At 48.1% G+C, this 20,275-nt stretch overlaps 1 protein-coding gene across 2 annotated transcripts in view; it reads right to left on the bottom strand.

Annotated features, from left to right (window-relative positions):
- PKHD1L1 (PKHD1 like 1) overlaps positions 1-20,275 on the bottom strand; it is a 278,999-nt gene that overhangs the window by 19,261 nt on the left and 239,463 nt on the right. For both annotated transcript variants that reach the window (XM_075352949.1, XM_075352950.1), the window contains exons 65-73: positions 19,751-19,873; positions 16,373-16,484; positions 15,522-15,638; positions 13,056-13,221; positions 8,653-8,885; positions 7,680-7,847; positions 7,433-7,590; positions 1,305-1,434; positions 791-1,144 (exon numbers count right to left, since the gene is read on the bottom strand). In XM_075352949.1, the coding sequence (XP_075209064.1) occupies positions 791-1,144; positions 1,305-1,434; positions 7,433-7,590; positions 7,680-7,847; positions 8,653-8,885; positions 13,056-13,221; positions 15,522-15,638; positions 16,373-16,484; positions 19,751-19,873 (1,561 nt within the window). The remainder of the gene's footprint in view (positions 1-790; positions 1,145-1,304; positions 1,435-7,432; positions 7,591-7,679; positions 7,848-8,652; positions 8,886-13,055; positions 13,222-15,521; positions 15,639-16,372; positions 16,485-19,750; positions 19,874-20,275) is intronic.

The following is a 20,275-nucleotide window of genomic DNA, read 5'->3' on the forward strand; positions in this document are numbered from 1 at the left end:
GATCGTACCTGCCCCCGTCGTTTGTGCGGCACGGGCAATTGATTGCCCGTGGCGCACAAAGTCGTAAACCCCCGTCACACGCACTTACCTCCCGTGCGACGTCGCTGTGGGCGGCTAACATCCACTTCCTGGAGTGGGAGGGATGTTCGGCGTCACAGCGACACCACACGGTGGCCGGCCAATAGAGGCGGAGGGGCGGAGATGAGCGGGATGTAAACATCCCACCCACCTCCTTCCTTCCACATAGCCGGCGGGAGCCGCGGGATGCAGGTAAGCGATGTTCATCGTTCCCGTGGTGTCACACGGAGCAACGTGTGATGCCACGGAAACGATGATCAACCAGCGCCATGTTTCATAAACGATATTATGAAACCTAGCGACGAGTACACAACTCACGATTTGTGAGCGATACTGCGTCGCTAGGAGGTGTCACACAGGTCGACGTCGCAAGCGATGCCGGATGTGCGTCACAAAAAACGTGACCCCGACGATCTATCGCACGATAGATCGTCTCGTGTAAAGCAGGCATAAGTTTTACGGAGATTCCATTTAAATGCTCTAGGTCCATAAATTGCCACTAATGTGATCTCTTATATTTTGGGGACTTGTGTGTGTTTGCACAAGATGATAGTGTAATGAGTCCCTGTATATGGATATTCGTGTACAAAAGACAGAGGATATGTCACGTATGAATTCTCCAATGGATTGCAGATCATTTTTGTATAAGGCAAATTGACAAGTGTTCTGTAGTAGCCTGTTCTCATCCATAATTAAAAAGGTTCCTACTCACCTGTTGAGTTGCTATTAGTAGAGTTTATTTGTTGGACCGGTGGATCTGCAATTTCTACAGAGACACTTATTCCTCCTGCTGCTCGCTTTCTACGATTGGCGCTCTCCGCCACTATCTTTGTAATACGAATTTTGCTTGCTGGGATCTTCAAGAAAATTGCAAGGTTCTTAACAAGATTGTCCCCATAGAACTGATCCACAGTCATTGCCGGCAGATTGAATGAAATAACAATCAAAGGAGATGTGCGAATTTCCACCGGGCTGGACCCTCTCACCAGGATATACAACATGTTATAGTCACGGTCAAAGAAGTTTTCTCCCAAAAATGTAGAGTTAAGTTGAGGCATGTATTGTCCTGTCAGAGAAAAGACAACAATCAAATCATCAGGATACTAATATTGTGGTAATGAAAGGTGAAATATGTCTGTCCATAACTGACTTCAGCAGGGCTAAATTCTTCAGTAAGGGCAACTCATGAAATTAGCCGGAGCGGCCAGAAATATCCAGCATCTTACCCTTATACGTTGGCTCCTTCAAGGTATAGTCAGATCCCTTCCATTCTATATTTGTAGGGTTTATATAGACATTATTAACATAGACATCCAATCTCTGAGGATTCGAGTAGTAGGTTCCCACAAGGACAGACTGAAATTAAAGAAATGTTATGGTGGTGGGATTTTAATGAACAGCATGAAGACAAGTCAAATATTATTAAAATTAATGCGATCATTATATGCCTTTATTAAGTAGTCTATGCATCCAGTACTGAGAAACTTCGAGTCCATATTTCAGATTCATAGGAAACTTCAGGGAGGAAGATGATGAATTCTGGTGTCACCTTTTGGAGGTAGCAATCCTAGAAGTCAAAGTGACCCTCCAACAAGACTTGTCGCATGACTTAGGGGTACTTTGCACACTACGACATCGCAGCTGCGATGGCGGTGGGGTCAAATCGAAAGTGACGCACATCCGGCGTGTAAACCGTTTTTGATACGATTAACGAGCGCAAAAGTGGCAAAATCGTATCATCGGTGTAGCGTCGGTCATATCCATAATTTCGGAAGGCCCGATGTTACGATGTTGTTCCTCATTCCTGTGGCAGCACACATCGCTGTGTATGAAGCCACAGGAGCGAAGAACATCTCCTACCTGCGTCCTGCGGCTCACGCCGGCTCCGCTTCTATTGGCCGCCTGCCATGTGACGTCGCTGTGACGCCGCACGACCCGCCCCCTTAGTAAGGAGGTGGTTCGCCGGCCAGAGCGACGTCGCAGGGCAGGTAAGTCCATGTGAAGCTGCCGTAGAGATAATGTTCGCTACGGCAGCTATGACACAATATCGTATGTGCGACGGGGGCGGGGACTATCGCGCTTGGCATCGCAAGCATCATCTTGCGATGTCGTAGTGTGCAAAGTACCCCTTAAGCCTGCTTTACATGTTACGATTCTGCATACGATATTGTATGCGATTGTAACCGCCCCATCATATGTGCGACACGTTCAATTTTGTTGAATGTGCCTCACAAACGATTAACCCCCATTACACGTACTTACCTGTCCATACGACCTTGATGTGGGCGGCGAACGTCCACTTCCTGGAGTGGGAGGGACGTTCGGCGTCACATCGACGACATGCGGCAGCCGGCCAATAGAAGCGGAGGGGCGGAGATGAGCGGGACGTAAACATCCCGCCCACCTCCTTCATTCCGCATTGCTGGCCGGGAGCCGCAGGATGCAGGTAAGATCTGTTCATCGTTCCCGGGGTGTCACACACTGCGATGTGTGCTACCCGGGTATGATGAACAACCTGACGTGCAATTCATGAGAAATGAACGACGTGCGTGCGATGAACGTTTTACCGTTCATTCGCAATCACACGTAGCTGTTACATACTACAATGTACCTTACGATGCCGGATGTGCATCACTTACAACGTGACCCCGCCGACACATCGTAAGATATATTGTAGTGTGTAAAGCGGGCTTTAGGATTTATGCCAGATCAGAACCTCCAATAGGTGGCACCAGAGTTCGTCTTTTCCTCCCTGAGGAGACAAATTGAATATTTCCTAGAGGAGCATTGCAGCTTAAAAGTCTTTTCTTAGGCATGCTGGAATGGTGTGTCAGTCTCCGTAGGGAGAATAGCTTTCCCTTGACACACATAGTGCAGCACGGTGGCTCAGTGGTTAGCACTGTAGTCTTGCAATGTTGGGTTTATATTCCAATAAGTACAACATCTGCAAGGAGTTTGTATGTTCTCCTTGATTTTGCATGGATTTCCTCCGGCTGATGAACACACTCTGAAGACATATTGATAATGGATTTAGTGTCATATCGGGGATGAGAAGAGCCCCGGCAAGCGACATAACACAAAGGGTACACTAGCGAAACAATACATGGTCCTGGATCTAGGGAATGCGGAGTGCAGTCACCTTTGTAACACTCACCTGAGGCTGATCCCTGCACTCCCTAGTATCCCTAGACAGGTCCTTCCCCCCATGAACCATCATGTGCCTGGGCCCTTGCTGGCCCCGAACTCACCCTAACTAGTACGAAGGCCAGTGAGACGCTAGTCTTGCCACTACAATAAAATAGCACAAGGAAGGTAAGACAAACAGGGTAAAGAGACAACAAATAGTTCTCTGCTAACTACTACTAATAGCTACTCAAGCAGGAAGCTTCTCAGCTGCAACAGGAACAACACCTCATCTCCAGGCTCCTCCAAAGTGGTCAGTTATAGAGTGAGCTATAGCCGGCATAGGAGAGAGTGAGGAGTGAGTTGATATAACGGAAGGGCATAGCTGCAGCTGAGATTAACAACTACAAGTCAATCTTAGCAGCATAAAAAAGAAACCTTAACCCCTTCAGCACCAAATGGAATTAAATATGCTCCTATTCAGGATAAGCGATGATCGGATTCTAAAACGGATCTGCACTCAACTAACCATTGAGACTTTCTGATCCAAGATCCCCCTGAGGTCTCAGCAGGGCATGACACACTAATGACATTTAGATTGTTAGCCCCAATGTGCATATGATGATGCTATCCATAGAGTGATGAGAAATTAAAGGTACTATAAAAGTGAGTAAAATTAATTATAGTGTCGTACAAAATCAGGAGCCGCAAAGTTGCAATGTCAACCAAGAGATGGTATACATATATATATATATATATATATATATACCGTATATATATGGTACATGTATGAGATCTTAAACAAAAATCTTTCAGTAAGAGAAGACAGAAGAGATCATAAAATGGGGGCCTCCATTCAGGACCCCAATTTAGGACCGATCTATCTCGATCCTTCCATATATTACAGGTGAGCCTAACTTTACTCACCTCTTCTTAAAGGGCCAGCGTCACTGGAACAGGATATGACTGATTACAGTTACAGGGTACATAAGACTTCCTTTTCGATGTGGGCGGTGCCTGTTCAACGTGTTCTTGTAGCTAGGTGTGCAGCTCCCTCTGTGCTTTGTACCCAGGTTAACCCGGTCTCTTCCACAGTGCCTGTCTGCCATCCTGAGTGTGTCCAGCTTGCCGGTGTCCCAGAAGTTGCACCGGTGACTATCAGCTGTGGATCCCGCCATCTTCCGTCAGCCTGTACCCGTCACCGATCCTGGATTCCACATGGTTACTTCAGCCTGCACGTCTCGCTGGACCTGGACCCCGTCTCCTGTTACCACTTGGCATCTGTACCCGGTTCCAGTCACCCGTCCTACATACGGTTCCCGTTGGACTTACAGCCCTATCCCGTACAGACTTCTGAAGGACACGAAACCCGAACTCACTTGTGTCCCGGCTGCCATGCATCTAGGCCCTCTGGGGAGGCCGCCAGACAGTCCCTGTATAGGGGTTCACTTCTGGTTGTCTCTCTGGGGAAGTCCGGTGCACGGTCCCGTGGATCCACCCCTGGACTTAACGTAACACCATTTATCTCAATGTCTGCCATGTAGAACTAAGTGCTATAACTATGGGATTGCTCATATCAGATAGCATACTGACCCATGTTATTTCAATCTGAAATCGGATGAGACTCCACCATTCAAGTTTATTGGTGCAAGAAAAAAAAAATCGGATGACACAGTATGGCTGTCATGGGTTTGTCACGGGTGACAGACAATCCTGTGGTGTCTGGCAGTAGAAGGTTACGACATTTGGTTGCGCAAAATACTCCCTGACTTTCTATTGTTCCTGCTGTCAGTATTCATTGTATTAGGCATCTCCTCTGCTGGATTGTCATACTTTTCCCTTTGAGACACAGCATAGTTCCTCTTCCCATCAGCTGTATTTCACCTTGGGTTTAAATAATCTCATTTTCCCTGAACATGTGCTGGTGTTATTCAGTGCATTCAGGCTCTGGATGCAAGCAGGTGGCTTGTACTCACCTGTAGTGTTGTTGCTGAAACTTTGCTGAACATCTACCTCAGTAATCTGTGGATAAGTAGTTCATGCACTTTCCCCTGTATGTCCTCCTTGTGTCTTCCTTCAGCATTTAGTGAGGTTGACAAAGTGCTCATCCCACCTATTTCTTATTTAGTGCCCAGCACTAATGATACCTAGGGTCAGGTATCCGGCTCGGCACATGGGTGAGGAACCTACCTAGGGTGATGAGGGACCTTAGGGACCAGCAGTAGGTTTGGTCAGGGGTCACCATCTCCCCTTCCCTAGATGTAGGGTTCCCCTTCCCTTCCACAATTTGCTTGGTACTTCCCCTTACCTAGCATAATAGCGTAAAAATGGCATCCAATTTTTACAGATACATTGCACTTCTGTAACGTAGGACACTGTAAATTGTCCTGTAAAAGAATAGTAGCTGCTACTGTAAAAAACAGATTGCACCCGGATGACGAGTGAGAAAAAAAAATCGTCCTATTTTTATGAGTGAAAATAGGCACAATGTTTTATACCATTGTGTGACCCTAGCCAAAGAGTGGGTGTAGCACCCAAAATGTGCTAATCCATTAGGTTTTTTGAACTTTGTCTCTGACTTAAATTTTATCGTAACTGAAAAAATTCACAGGACCCGGTACATCAGCCACATCAGTAATTGGTGGTCAATAGCCCTGAAAACCACCTCCTACTACCCGAAATTCGTGGGTCTTTTTTTGATTAGCCAGCCTGGCTCGACGTTATTTTTGATGTCATTGCACCAGACATTGCACCAGACCGTGTAATCGAAAGAAGAGCTGCAGATGCCGATAGGTTGGAGACAGTTTGCAGGGCTCTCGTCCAGAGGCTACAGGATAATGACGTGGCTGATGGACCAGATCCTCTGAATCGACTCCCAACAACTCTATTTGGCTCTTGACCTTTAACACATGCGCTCTTTATTTATGATGTCATTTATAGAGATGAGCGAACCTTTTCGATATAGATTTGCCAATTTTATATTCGGCACCAGCCTTAGCTTGTTCATTTGGGCTTGGTAACCCTTTGACCATTGGCCTCACACTGAATCTAATGGGGTTCGATAAGATTTGAAAATGTTCAGAGTTTGTTTGGGCAAACGAAGCATTTGTTTGGTTGGGCTCAGTAAACCGAGCCTTGAAAGGTTCGTTTATCACTAGTGATTCCAGCTATGCCTAAAGGCCCCGTCACACTAAGCAACATCGCTAGCAACATCGCTGGTAACGAACAACTTTTGTGACGTTGCTAGCGATGTTGCTGTGTGTGACATCCAGCAACAACCTGGCCCCTGCTGTGAGGTCGTTGGTTGTTGCTGAATGTCCTGGGCCATTTTTTAGTTGTTGCTGTCCTGCTGTGAAGCACAGATCGCTGTGTGTGACAGCGACAGAGCAACAACTAATGTGCAGTGAGCAGGGAGCCAGCTTCTGCTGAGGCTGGTAACTAATGTAAACATCGGGTAACCAAGAAGCCCTGTCCTTGGTTACCCGATATTTACCTTTGATACCAGCCTCCTCCGCTCTCACTGCCTGTGCTGCCGGCTCCTGCTCTGTGCACATGTAGCTAGCTGCAGGACACATCAGGTTAATTAACCTGATGTGTGCTGTAGCTAGGAGAGCAGGGAGCCAGTGCTAAGCAGTGTGCACTGCTCCCTGCTCTGTGCACATGTAGCTGCAGCACACATCAGGTAATTAACCCGATGTGTGCTGTAACTAGGAGAGCAAGGAGCCAGCGCTCAGTGTGCGCTGCTCCCTGCTCTGTGCACATTTAGCTGCAGCACACATCGGGTTAATTAACCTGATGTGTGCTGTAACTAGGAGACTGGGGGCTGGTCACTGGTTGCTGGTGAGCTCACCAGCAACTCGTGTAGCCACGCTCCAGCGATCCCTGCCAGGTCAGGTTGCTGGTGGGATCGCTGGAGCGTCGCAGTGTGACAGCTCACCAGCAACCTCCTAGCAACTTACCAGTGATCCCTATCGTTGTTGGGATCGCTGGTAAGTTGCTTAGTGTGACTGGACCTTAAGGCTGACCATGAGAATAGATCCAGAATCATATGATCTGCAATGAACTGAAGCTCCTCTCATCCCCTTGTTGTCATGCAGTTCTACCTATGGTTGATTGTGAGACAAACCCTTTAACCTAACGGGATTATAGAAAGTATATACTGTACAAGAATGTGAAGCAGTTTTATCATCCATGACTGATAGCTGTGACCATCGGCTTGTTAGTACCTTACCTTTGTGTTGTCTACGTTGAGCAGTATCAGTCGGAGATTCTGGGGGCTCGTGCTGGTAAAATAAACATCAAATGACTTGTTGGTAGCCACTATAGAGTGAAACAAGGAGACCCTCCTCTGACAGGTATAGCCAGAACACCAGCCATGGTCTTGGGGCCCTAAAATTAAAATATAGAGCAGTTTGGTGAAATCATCAGAATAAATACAAAAAGGAGAGGTATGAATGGAAATAGTACATGATACACACCATTGATGAGGTCCACGTAGCCGTCCCCCAGCACAGCCACGGGTGACAGGCGTCTCGTCTCAGTGTCGGCATCAAGGCTCTCTATAACAAGCATCTCATGGTCCAGACCACTACATCTGTAGGCCTCCCAGGCCGGTATGTATACACATGTGTTATCCCTGATGATCCCTGGTGAAAGCAAACACAGAATATAAAAGGACGTCTAAAACTGATGTTTAGACAATGAGGAGAAAAAACTGAAAGCTACATATTCGTACTAGTGATCCCCTTACTTGGGATGTCAGTTTAGGTGGATGGCCACGTCTTGGTAGGTTTACAGTTGTGCCATAGTCCTTCCATTTTTGGATAATGAATTGAACAGTGCTTCGTGAAATGTTCATAGCTTGAACTATTTTTTATAACCTAACCCTGCTTTACTCTTCTCCACAACTTTATCCTTGACCTGTCTGGAATGTTCTTTGGTTTTCTTACTGTCGATTGACCCTAATGTTCTCAAGCAAATCTAAGAGTCCTTCACAGAACAACTGTACTTATACTCAATGCACTAATGAGGTGACTTCTGAAGGCAATTGGTATCACATTATAGGAGGCTGAATACAAATGCAATTCAAAATTTTCAGATTTATATTTTTAAGATATTTAGAAAACCATGCATCAAATAATTTGACTGCTACAACGTGCTGCAATTCTGTACTGCAGTGTATTGGTCTATCAGAATTATCCTATTAGATCTTTCCTCTTGCTGGTATATCCGGTCTCGGCCATTACAACAGTAGTTAGGCTGTGTAATACAGCTGGTTGCTTATGCATTTTGTGCATGCTCTGCTCCTAAGAGTGCTTCAAACTCCTATTCTAGCACCTTCTGCTATAAACTTATGTCAAATAATGCCAAGGGGTTAAAACATGGTCTTGTTTCACATATCAAACGATTTTCAAGTGCACTATTTAGAGTCTGTATTTATGGGTTATTGACCTTTGTATGGCGCCACTTGTGACACAGGGATTCGGCTTCCATTCAGGTAAGTCAGCATGACTTTAGGGATCCTATAGTCTCCTAGTCCATACTTTGTGTCTCCATTCCACTCAAACTCTGATTGTGGAACCACATCACCGATCTGCCCCAGGAAAGAACCATCAAGATCCTTCAACAACGTCTTCCTTTTGGCATCGCAGGTCATATCTACACAGTCAGAAGGATTGGCTTTTCTGCAGCAAAAATAAAAAAATAAAGATGATGTGACCTTTCCAATACTTACAGAGATCTATATTACACACATTATAGTGTATTCTGTTGGATGTGATAACCCAGGGTACCGGGCAGCCCCTTAGTTTTCTATCAGAGAGGCCACCATGTACTATATGGACAAAATAAATGCAACAGCTCCATATTACACCTTCAACAGCTTTTATGACCACCCATTCTAAACCTTTGGCTCTATTTTGGAGATGCTTGTTGGAATTTTTGCCACTTTATCCAGAAGAGAAATTGTAAGGTCAGACACTGACCACTCTAATTTATCCCAATGGTGTTGGGTGGAGCTTCGTGAAGCCAGTCCAGCTATTCCACCTCAAACGCCTCCAACCATGCGTTTACAGATGTTGTGCATTGGGCACAGTCAAAGAGAACAGAAAAGGGCCTTTCCCAAACTGTTCCTACAAAGTTGGAATTGTCCAAAATGTCTAGTGCTGAAGCATTAAAGTGTGGCGCCCTGGACTAGCCAGGTCGTCACAGGTACTGCAACACACACCCCCACCCCGAGACAGGCACATCAGCCAGACACAAAATCCCTGTTGCCTCCCTCCAGGGGCTGATGTCCACACCAGGTGAGGTGGAGCCAGGCGGTTGGCCCCACCCACTGAGGAGTTCACAGTCCTGGAGGCGGGAAAAGGAAGACAGATGAGTTAGGGAAGTGCAAGAGAGAGGAGTGAAGTAGTAGTGGAGGAGAAAACTGACCGTGTCCGGGTGTGTGGCCTGGGCACTACGAGCAAGGTTGGCAGACGGTGGTGGCCGTCTGCAGGAGAGGCAGATCAACGCGGAACCGTAGAACCGGGGACGGGCGGTGGCCCGCCGGTACTGAACCGGGGAGCGAAGTGAAGCCAGCACACACAGGCAGGGCTTGCGGACCCCGACCAGGCTTGGAGCCGCCATTAGAGGTCAAATCCGTCAGTGACCGGAACCCCAGGGGTTTCCTAACAGCCAAGACCCGATTGAAGGCAACTGTCCAACCAGCAAAAGGAAATACAGCTACCGCCACAGCTAGAGTTCCAAGGGCCAGAGCCTGCGAGCAAAAGGGCTCCTCCGGCACATATACACGCTGGGGAGCGGGTTACCGGTGGGAATCCATCGGGACCAAACATACACACAGGTGCAGAGAAAGGCAGCCACCACCAACCGTCCGGGAGAAGCCACAGCAGCCGGCTGCGGGACCCATCCATCCAGCTGTTTGGTTTACCAGAGACTTTGCGTACATTTGTGGCTGAGTGAGTACTACCGTGCCGTCCGGCACCGCGCTGCGCAGTCCAAGCGACCCTGCACCTTCCCGACCCTGCCTCCCCGTCACCTCACCGGGCCCCGGGACCACCAACCCATACCCACGGAGGGGGAGAACAACATCCCAGCTGCTCCCTGCCATCGCTCCCGGGATCCCCGTTACCAGCAGCGGTGGTGCCCAACCTCACCACAACCCGTGGGTGGCGTCACGGACCAAATCCCCAAACCATACTACCCCCTTTCACTCACGGGCGAGGAGCGCCGCTCGAGTCCCCGGATCTGGACCACCGCTCGAGCCACCGAGCAGCCGTCGCAGCAGCGCCGGACCCGAGCGTTAGCGAGCGCAGCGCAGCGGCGCCCTCCCCGCCCGCGACAAAAGCACCACTCCAGCGTTTTGTTGTTTTTTTTTAGAGCTGGAGTGGTACTTTAAATGTGTGCCCCCTGTCCCCAGTATTATAGTCACCTGCCACTTCATCATTTTTGAGCGCCGCTCTGGTACCTCATGCCGTCTTGTGCCCGTAACTTTTGACTGGTTGGAATCCAGAAATTACGTCAAAAGCGCTCAATTCAAGTCTATGAGATCCAAAATGAGGCACTCATATATTTAAATTGAGTGTGTGATCCATGGAGCGGCTGACATGTCACAAATACAAGGAGACCAACCAGAGCGATGCTGGAAACAAATGAAGATGGCAGCAGGTGAGTATAAGACAGGGAACAGAGGCTTAGATTTAAAGCACCACTCAATCGTTTTTTATTGGACTGTTGGAGTGGTGCTTTAAATTTAAGACTCTGATCCCTGTCTTATACTCACCTGCCGCCATCTTCATTTGTTTTCTTTAATATCCCCCTTCACTGGTGTGACGCCCTGGACAAGCCAGGGGTCACAGGTAATGACATCACCACACCCTACACCCCGGTTAGGCACATCAAAGCTAGACCCCAAAAATCCTTGTTGCCTTCCTCCAGGGGCTGATGTTCACACCAGGGGGTGGGCCAGGCGGTTGGTCCCACCCACCTAAGAGTTCACAGTCCTGGAGGCGGGAAAAGAGTGGAGTTACGCTAGGGAAGTGAAAGTGGAAGGAGTAAAAAGTGAAGTGGAAGAGAGCAACTGACTGAGAGCGTCCGGGTGTGTGCCCCGGACAGAGACAGCAAGGTTAGCAGACGGCGGTGACCGTCTGCAGGAGTGGCCTATCGGAGTTGCCGTAAGGACCGTGGACGGGCGGTGGCCCGGCGGTACCGGACCAGTACACAAGGAGAAGCCAGCACCATTGGCAGGGGCCTTTCGGACCCCGGCAAGGCTTGGCGTCGCCGTGAATTTGCCAAATCCGTCAGTGAAGGGGACCTCCGGGTTTCCAAACAACTAAGTCCCGATTGAAGGCAACAGTCCAACCAGCGGAGAGAGACACCGCCACCGCCAAGGCAACAGTTTCTCAGGGCCAGCGCCTGCGGGCAAAGAGGGGCTCCTCCGGCCCATATCCAAGCCGGGGAGCGGGTTACCGGTGGGAACCCATTGGAACCAACAGAAGTACTAGGTGCAGGGAAAGAGACAGTCACCGTTAACTACCGGGGAAAAGCAACAGCAGCCGTCCGTGGGAATCGTCTTTCCAGCCGTGTGTTTTACCGAGAATGTGTCATTGTCTCAGGCTGAGTGAGTACCACCGTGCCGTGCGGCACAGCGCTGCCCCCGCGACCCTGCACCTCTCCAGGCCCCGCAACTGGCCTGCCATCACCCATCCTCCACCCCATCACTGGGCCCCGGGACAACCAACCCCTACCCACGGAGGGGAGAACTAACAACTCAGCTGCTCCCTGTCACCGCTCCCGGGATCCCCATACAGAGCAGCGGTGGTGTTACCAAAAGTCACCACAACCGTGGGTGGCGTCACGGACAATAACCAAATCCCCACCACCAATACACCCCTTTCACTCATGGGCGAGGAGCGCCGCTTGAGTCCCCGGGATCCGGCACACCGCTCGAGCCACCACCGAGCAGCGGCAGCCGCAGCAGCAGCGGCCGGACCCGAGCAGTGGGAGAGCGCGGCGTCCCCTCCTCCGCCCGCGACACTGGCACTAACTAGACAAGACAGACCACTGAAAATCAAGCCTATTGCATTATCCCTCCACCAAACTTTACAGTTGTCTAAATGCAGTTCACTCATAGATAATGGTGGAATATTTAGGAGGGAAGAAATGTCTTGAAATATCTTGTTACCCTGATGGGTGCTATTACAGGACTGCACTGGTATCAGTGAGCTCCTTACCACCAGCCATTCTGTCACAAATGCTGGTAAAGCCAGTGTTCTTCATGGAGTAAGACAAATGTCATACACCGATGGCAATGGGACTAAGTGAAAAGTCTGATGTTAATTATTATTATTATTTATTATTATAGCGCCATTTATTCCATGGCGCTTTACAAGTGAAAGAGGGTATACGTACAACAATCATTAACAGTACAAGACAGACTGGTATAGGAGGAGAGAGGACCCTGCCCGCGAGGGCTCACAGTCTACAGGGAATGGGTGATGGTACAATAGGTGAGGACAGAGCTGGTTGCGCAGTGGTCTACTGGGCTGAGGGCTATTGTAGGTTGTAGGCTTGTTGGAAGAGGTGGGTCTTGAGGTTCCTCTTGAAGCTTTCCACGGTAGTGGAGAGTCTGATGTGCTGAGGTAGAGCGTTCCAGAGTATGGGGGATGCACGGGAGAAATCTTGTACACGATTAATGATTAAGTTCTGCGTCCTAATACTTTTGTCTGTAGCGTATATACAGTACATGGCAGACAGAGAATGTATAACATATATATATGATTATTGATGGGGAAACATATTTGGGCACATCTAATAATGCAAATATGTACGTTTACTTTACTACAGCTACTTACGAAACATCTGGTCGATGGATAAACACTTTCTGATCCTCTGAACAGTCTGACATTGATATTGTGGAGACTTCCACCGGGTGCTGCAGATCTTCACTATCTGGGTTTGTCATGAACATTACATTGGACTGTCCAGAACAAACAGATTTGTACTCCACAAATGTTGTATCTGAAAATGAAATAAAAACAACAATAATGTATTTGTAAGAGGGTGGAGTAGGCCCGTGTTCTCCTGCCCTAAAGACACTGATCACCATTGTAGCAATGTGAACTGTGTTTATGTGGCTATTATGGATGCAATGTGTTTATGCATAAGTGTGCCGCCCCCATGTCGGCAGCCTGCCGCTGCTCGGGTCCGGACCTTCCGTTGGGTGGCTCGAGGGTCTCCGGACCCGGGGGATCACGCGGACACTCCGAATGAAAAGGGGATGGGATGGTGGATGTAGGACGTATATGTACGGACGGGGCCGTACTAAGTTTGTGACGCCACCCATGGTATGTAGTGAGGTTGGACACCACCGCTGCAGTTACGGGGCACCCGGGGGAGATGTTGTGCAGCAAGTTGTTAACCCCTCCATGGGCAGGGATGGTGGCCCCGGGACCCGTTGGGGAGGTTTGGTGCAGGGAGATGGGCGGCCGCTGGGTACTGGTGTACTCACTATTAGAAAACACACAAGTTTCTGGTAAACCAAGGTGGTGGTGGTCGGTGCCTGCAGCTGGCTGCGTTCTGGTTACCCACTCGGCTGGTGGTCTCTGTCTTTCTCCCGCACCTTTGAGAACAGTGGACTGCCTGTGCTTGAAACTTCAGGAGTCCGCTCCTGGCTGGTTGTTGCCTAAGGAGCCCTTGCCCACAGACGCTGGCCCGTGGGATCTCTGAGCCGTGGCGGTGGTCTTCTATCCCCCTCATTGGGCTGTTGCCTTCTTTTCGGGACTTTGGGTGGGACAGGACCTATAATCCTGGCCTCAATCGGTTAATTAACCAGTTCCAGTAGGCTCTGGTTCCTGGCTTCAGGGTCTGAGTACCCCCCTTTGTGCACGGTTTCCGGTCGGGTCCCCGGTGTAGATACCGGCGGGCTACGACCCTGTCCCGGTACAACCCGGTTCTGCCGAACCGTCTTCCTGTCTCCTGCGGACGGAGGCCACCGTCTGCCTTCTAGCCAGTGGCACCAGGGCTCCTACCCTGGCACCCATCAGTTTGCTTCAGGCCTGACACACAGGCCTGACCTCCACTTCTCCTGAACACTGAAACTGATCTCACTACTTTCCCCGCCCCAGGCTGTTTAAACTCCTCGGTGGGCGTCTTCCAACCACCTGGTTCCGCCCCCTGTTGTGTATATCTAGCCCTGATGGGGTGACTAGGATTTTCTGGTCGACTGTGTGTTACCTGTGAGGAAAAGGTGTTATGCGGGGCCCCATTTGTGACTACCTGGCCCGGCCAGGGCATCACATAAGCATTAGTGTGGCCATCTGGTGGCAGGGTTTTAGGTACTGCTGCCTAGTATATAGAATAGGTTCTGCCTAGCGACAGGAGGACTAAAGACAGAGAACAGTTAATCTCTATGGGTCCCTCACAGGAGGAGGAAACAACTGCAGGGAACAACATGACTCCATTCTGGTTTTGTCAGTAGTATTTAGATTGTAGAAATCTGTACTAGTGGGTAGTATAGCGAGCAGGAAAAGTGTGCAAGCCCAAAAGATAACTTAGACCAAAAAAAGTGGCTGTTTGGGGCATTCGAGACCTGATCCTCGGGGTCAAACCAGTAACACAGCATGCGGGAAGGACTCCAGTCGATAAATAGTAGAAAGTCACCTCCATCCCGCAGTCGTGAGTACCAGACCCAAACTCTAGTGAGGTTTCCCTGTCAGTGAACTGACTCCAGCAGTACTAGTCCTCAAATGGAGACTTGGCAATGTAGAAGAGATGAGTTTGACGGCAGTCAACACCGTTATAGAGAATAGGTCCCTGCGGGTGGCGCGAGAACCTGGTCAGGGAGGACTTTATTGTGTGGGACTGTGCTGCCAGACAGAAAGGATAAGTATGGACAAACATTAGCAGTAGTACCAGGAATGATAGAGCAGCCTATAGTAACATTGTGACTTAAAGTCAAACGTATTGTAAACAACGTGTTGAAGTGTTGTGCACACAGTATCGATGTGTTTAAAGTACGGTGCATAACTTAAGTGAAAGTTTGTTGAGAAAGAAACAATTATCTGTGTTTGTGAGTACCCGGCAAAAGAATCCTTGTCTGCACATGACTTGCACACACAAAGACTACACACCCAGCTAGGATCACCGCAACCAGTCACTTCTCCCTTGCTCTGTGGAGGTGGCGGGGGCATAGACCACCGAAAGAATGAGCCACTCATCGTCGACTACCACCCCGCACCACCCCCACATATTAAATAAAATGCATTTTCTTACAAGATGAATAACAGAAGTTAGCCATGAAATATAAGAGAACAGTTCACCTTTCACAGTCAGGAGGCCGCTGATTGCATTATAGCTCATTGTTCCCGCATTCGGGTGTCCAGGTGCCCCGTTATGCCCGGAAGCAAAGTTGGGCCAGCAAATGCCACTTCTGCCACCTATAAATGAATGGAGGATAATAAACAATCTATATGGCTGAAAACATACAATGAAATCAGGAACATCCATTTGTCAGAGGGCTCAGAAAGCACTCAAGTACTTGGAGAGAACTAAACCGAAGGAGCACCAGAAGAACCTAAAAAAAACTTGACGAACATCTTGCTAGTTGTTGCCTATGAGGTATGGAGAAATAGCAGCAGATTGTGTTCAGACCGAGTTTGTGTTCAGGACCAAGTTTGTGTTCAGTTCATGACTCCTGTTGGGGGCTTCCATATGAATCCTTGACAAATAGCGTTAATATGATGTCCTGACGGCATCCATCTATTTAGCCAGATGCACAGCAAAGAGGACTATGTTGTTGTGTTCACCTAAAAAGGCAGATACTTCCAGAAAAAAAGGACAAATAGAGTCCAAAGCTTCATATTTTGGCTGTGTTGGACACATCTCTGAATACTTTTTTGGGGGAGAATTCAGATGGAAGACACAACGCAGTTATGATTTGTGGACAGAAAAGTAATGTGAATCCAAACTTACGACAACTTATACTCAACCTCAAAGTTTCCCTTGTGCATCAATCTTAAGAATTAAAACCCTATTGGAATTCTTGTGCAACCTAAACCCCCAAAGGGAAATATTAAGGTTGTCTCTGAGTCACAATGTCACAAATACACATGAAACATGAAACAAATACTTATCTACCATGTTTTAATTTTCCCGTTTGGGGATTACCTACCTGTCAGAGGCCTGGCACTGCGATGCTGAGCAGAAAGCTTGACATTGGCATCACTGTCTGTCAGGACATCACTGCAATTAAAGTCTGGACTGTTTCCCACCAGCAAGGATTTCTGAAGATAAGAAAGCGGCAAATACGAGGGGTGAACTCTATGTTTAGTGTTCCTTTCCATATTGAATGTCTGTCTGCCAGCAGCCATCACTATGGAGAGCTTAGCACTACAATTAGAGCAAGAAAAGGGCTAATGTATTAAGATTTGCCAAACCTCCCATGCTGTGATAGATCTCAACAGAAATGTTAGAACAAGGAAACAGTTGAAGGGTGTGATTAAGATGGGTAAACACATGGAATGTCTTTTTTATGCATCTAAGAATTCTGCTATTTGCTATTATGTTATGTATGAGACACCTACATTTATCTACAAAATATTATATAGAAGAAGAAGGAGGAGGATAGGGATGGTAGCAGGGAAAGACAGGTAGCAGATAGAAGGGGAGTCCTCAGCAAGATGTAGATGTGAGATGTCCCAAGTAACAGATCTTGACCCTATGGGTCACCCCCACGGCTGCGACATGCAGGATCCTGTACTGATGGTGGAACCACATACCCCACGGAAAGGGGTTTAGTCTGACAGTTGGGGGCCTGGTGTCGGTGCCTGCTGGTAAGAACGGAAGGAGACCCTGACTCACGGAAAAGGTCAGTGCGCCCCCTGGTGGTGGAGGTATATCTGGATGGCCTGGCACGGAGAGGAGACCCCTGCATAGATGCGAACCCCTGTGTGGACATGAAGTGAAGTGAGGGAAAGAAAGGGCCTTAGACTTTAGATAGTGCCCAGGTGCCAGAGGACCGATTGCTGCAAATTTGTATTGTGTGAACAGGAGAAGGAACCCCCTTGAAACGGATACCGAAGTTGTAAAAAGTTCCCAGAAATAAAGTTGGAAGCATTCAAGAACTGTGACTGAGCTTTATTTGCCGAAGAGAAGTGAATGTAATGACGCCTGAGACTAACGGAGTCCTCCTGTGTGTGGTCCGTCTACGAGGAGGTAAGGGGTTAATGACAGGTAGTGCTATGACCTGTTGTTCCCCTGCTGCTACGACTACTACACATTCCTGCCCCATGCCCTCCACCACAAGGATATAAAGTAAATGAACACTCCAACAAATGCTGGAGATTGATGGAAATCACATGCCAGTGTATTTCTGGTCATAAACTGTCACATGAAGGTCTTTACCAACATCCCCAACTGTCATGGCGGCGGGATCTGTTCAGAATTTAGATTTTGGCACTCCGCCTGATAACTTCTCTGATGTCTGTGATCAGTGCAGGCAGACTTAAGCATCAACCAACAGATTGATAGTTCATAGGCATTCTAGCAAGAGTCAATCTCTGCTGGTCTGCTTATTAGTCTCCTTTGATCACATGTTGTGGGGGAGCCAATCATATCTGCTCCCCTCCTAAATATGGTGGCTAGATCCTTCCTTCTATGCAAGCTATAGTTTATCTAAGCTGGTCTGGTGAGGTGTTAAGTAGTACTTGTTGCTCTGTGTGGTTGTAGAGTTAACCCTTGTTGTCTTTTTTGTTGCTACATTCCTGCTCTTGCTTTTCTCGTGAGTTTCTCATTGTTTGTTGCTCTGAGTTTGCAGTGTGTCAGAGTTTTGGTTTTCCCTTGTCTGTCTTTATCCGTTGGTGTCTCAAACCTCATTGCTGGGCCGGGGGTGCAGATTCTCTGCGATGTCACGGGGTGGCCTGGCCCGATTCCGTTGCCCCAGGCGTACAGAAATGAGGGTGGAGGGGTGGTAGGAAGGCAGGACGGAGGATGGGGGTGGTAGTGGCAGTTAGGAAAGTCTATTAGATGATCGTGACGCCACCTGTGGTATGCAGCCAGAGATGGGGGCCGCCGCAGCAGGGTCTCTTGCCGGGGGCAGATGGTGGGTGCAGCTGGGATGGTATCGCTCCCCACAGGCGGAGCGGGATTACCCCGGGGAGGATGATGGGGTTGTGGTAGTCCCCGCTGACGCCGCAGAGAGGCAGGGGCTGCGGTTCCATGTTTTTTTTAACTCACAGGTAGTTCAGGCGCTACCCCAGAGTACCGAACTGACACGATGGGCTCCAGCCGATCCCGGATAGTCGGCGGTCACCGCCGGTGCCCGTGAAAGTCTTTTAGTGAAGTATCCCTCGGTTGCTGTCTGGAACCTGGGCTGAACCTCCTGCTCCAAGTATGGGCCCATGAAGAGAGAAAAACACTAACTCCAGTTGTCAGTGCTAGGTGTTATCCCACGCTGTGCCCAGGAAGGTTCTGCTGTAAGTGTAATGGTTGCGCCTACTTCTACCCCATGTGGTGCCTGCCCCCGGTGGTTGTCCTAGCGACTGGGGAAGTCCCATGTTTCGTGATGGCTGGCTACCCTGTCTGTCCTAGTCCACCCCCCCTGTGAGTAAGCACCTTGCTGTTGTTTGTGTGTGTTTTGTGAAGGCACCGGCAGGTTAACCCCCCTCCTGACCCGGGATAGATATTACCCCCTGAAGAGTGGTGCAATACCCTATGGCGCCTGAAGCCCAGGGGCGTCATATTTCCTTCTTACTTCTTCCCCTTAATTTGCTGGTGGGAGGGGGAATCAGATTAGTTCTGATTGGGAGCATAGCCAGGCATGAGACTCAGGCATCTCCACTATTAGGGGTAACCCTGAAGTTAAGGATAGCCTAGGGACCTTTAGCATGAGGGACAGTATAGGAGCCCTTGTCTATTGCTTTTCTACAGTCACATTGTAACAAACTGAATTCGAGAAATTTCTAATTTGGAGTTAGGGCTGCTCTAATAATATTATTTTACTATTGAGATCAATGTATAAGAAGATGCATTAAAAGGATTGTCCGATGCTAGGAACAATCTTATTTTTTTTGTAATAATTCTGCCTCCTTTCCAAAATCTCCCATTGCTACTTCTCCCATAAACGGTCCTTTCTTCTCTTTTTATGCATGTCTTCACATATATGTCTCTATATAGTGTTCCATCCTTTGATATCTACTCCACATGTCTCGTATCCTCAGCTTGATACATACACAGTAGATGATGGTCTAAGAAAGAAAGAGGTCAACTCATTTAATGATTTTTCCTGCTGCTCCTGGTGGTAGTTGCAGGGAGCTAGAATAGTGGTCGTAACTTACGACCACTAGTAACTAACTGACTGTCATTAAAAGAGTGATTGTAACCATGGATAACTAGGATGCAATGCCCTGCACATGAGGTAAGAGACATTGCTTATGAGGAGAACTATACTACATGTCTAATTGGAAGTGTTTTCTAATTTTATTATTACATTTACTACATATTGGGATGGGATCTTGGAGATGGGAATACCCCTTTAATTTTGTATACTCACCGAGATCTGCACGGTTTTGTTAGATATTTGGTGACTGGTTGCTGCTGGTGTGTAAACTATAGAAAGTACACCCATTCCATTTTCTGCTAGAAACACATCAGAGATCTGCACCGACGATGTAACCTGTAAAGATATAGACACAGGAGACTTAGAAATAGGTATCAAGACAATAACGCTACATTCCCCCAATGAGCTTTTACTGTTGCAGAATTTCTGCACCTATTATGTAAAGTGGGTTACTTGCGTTTCTTACATGCACTTTTTGTGTGATTTATACTTTTTTTTATCACATTTTTTGACTCTGCAGTTTTGTCTCTTGTTGTTATGTCATGTTTTAAATAAAGCTGCTTTGTTTTTGATGCTTCCTGGTATTTGGCTTTGACAAAACCTTATTGATATTATTATGTGCGGATTAAATACCTCTTAAAGGGAACCTGTCAGATTTAAAATGCCGTATGATGAAAAGGTCAGAAGGTCTAGCATGTCACAAAGCAAGAGGAGGTATGTACGTGGGTGTAAGGCTCG

Source organism: Anomaloglossus baeobatrachus, chromosome 6 (genome assembly GCF_048569485.1).
Source record: "Anomaloglossus baeobatrachus isolate aAnoBae1 chromosome 6, aAnoBae1.hap1, whole genome shotgun sequence".
Classification (NCBI taxonomy): domain Eukaryota; kingdom Metazoa; phylum Chordata; class Amphibia; order Anura; family Aromobatidae; genus Anomaloglossus; species Anomaloglossus baeobatrachus.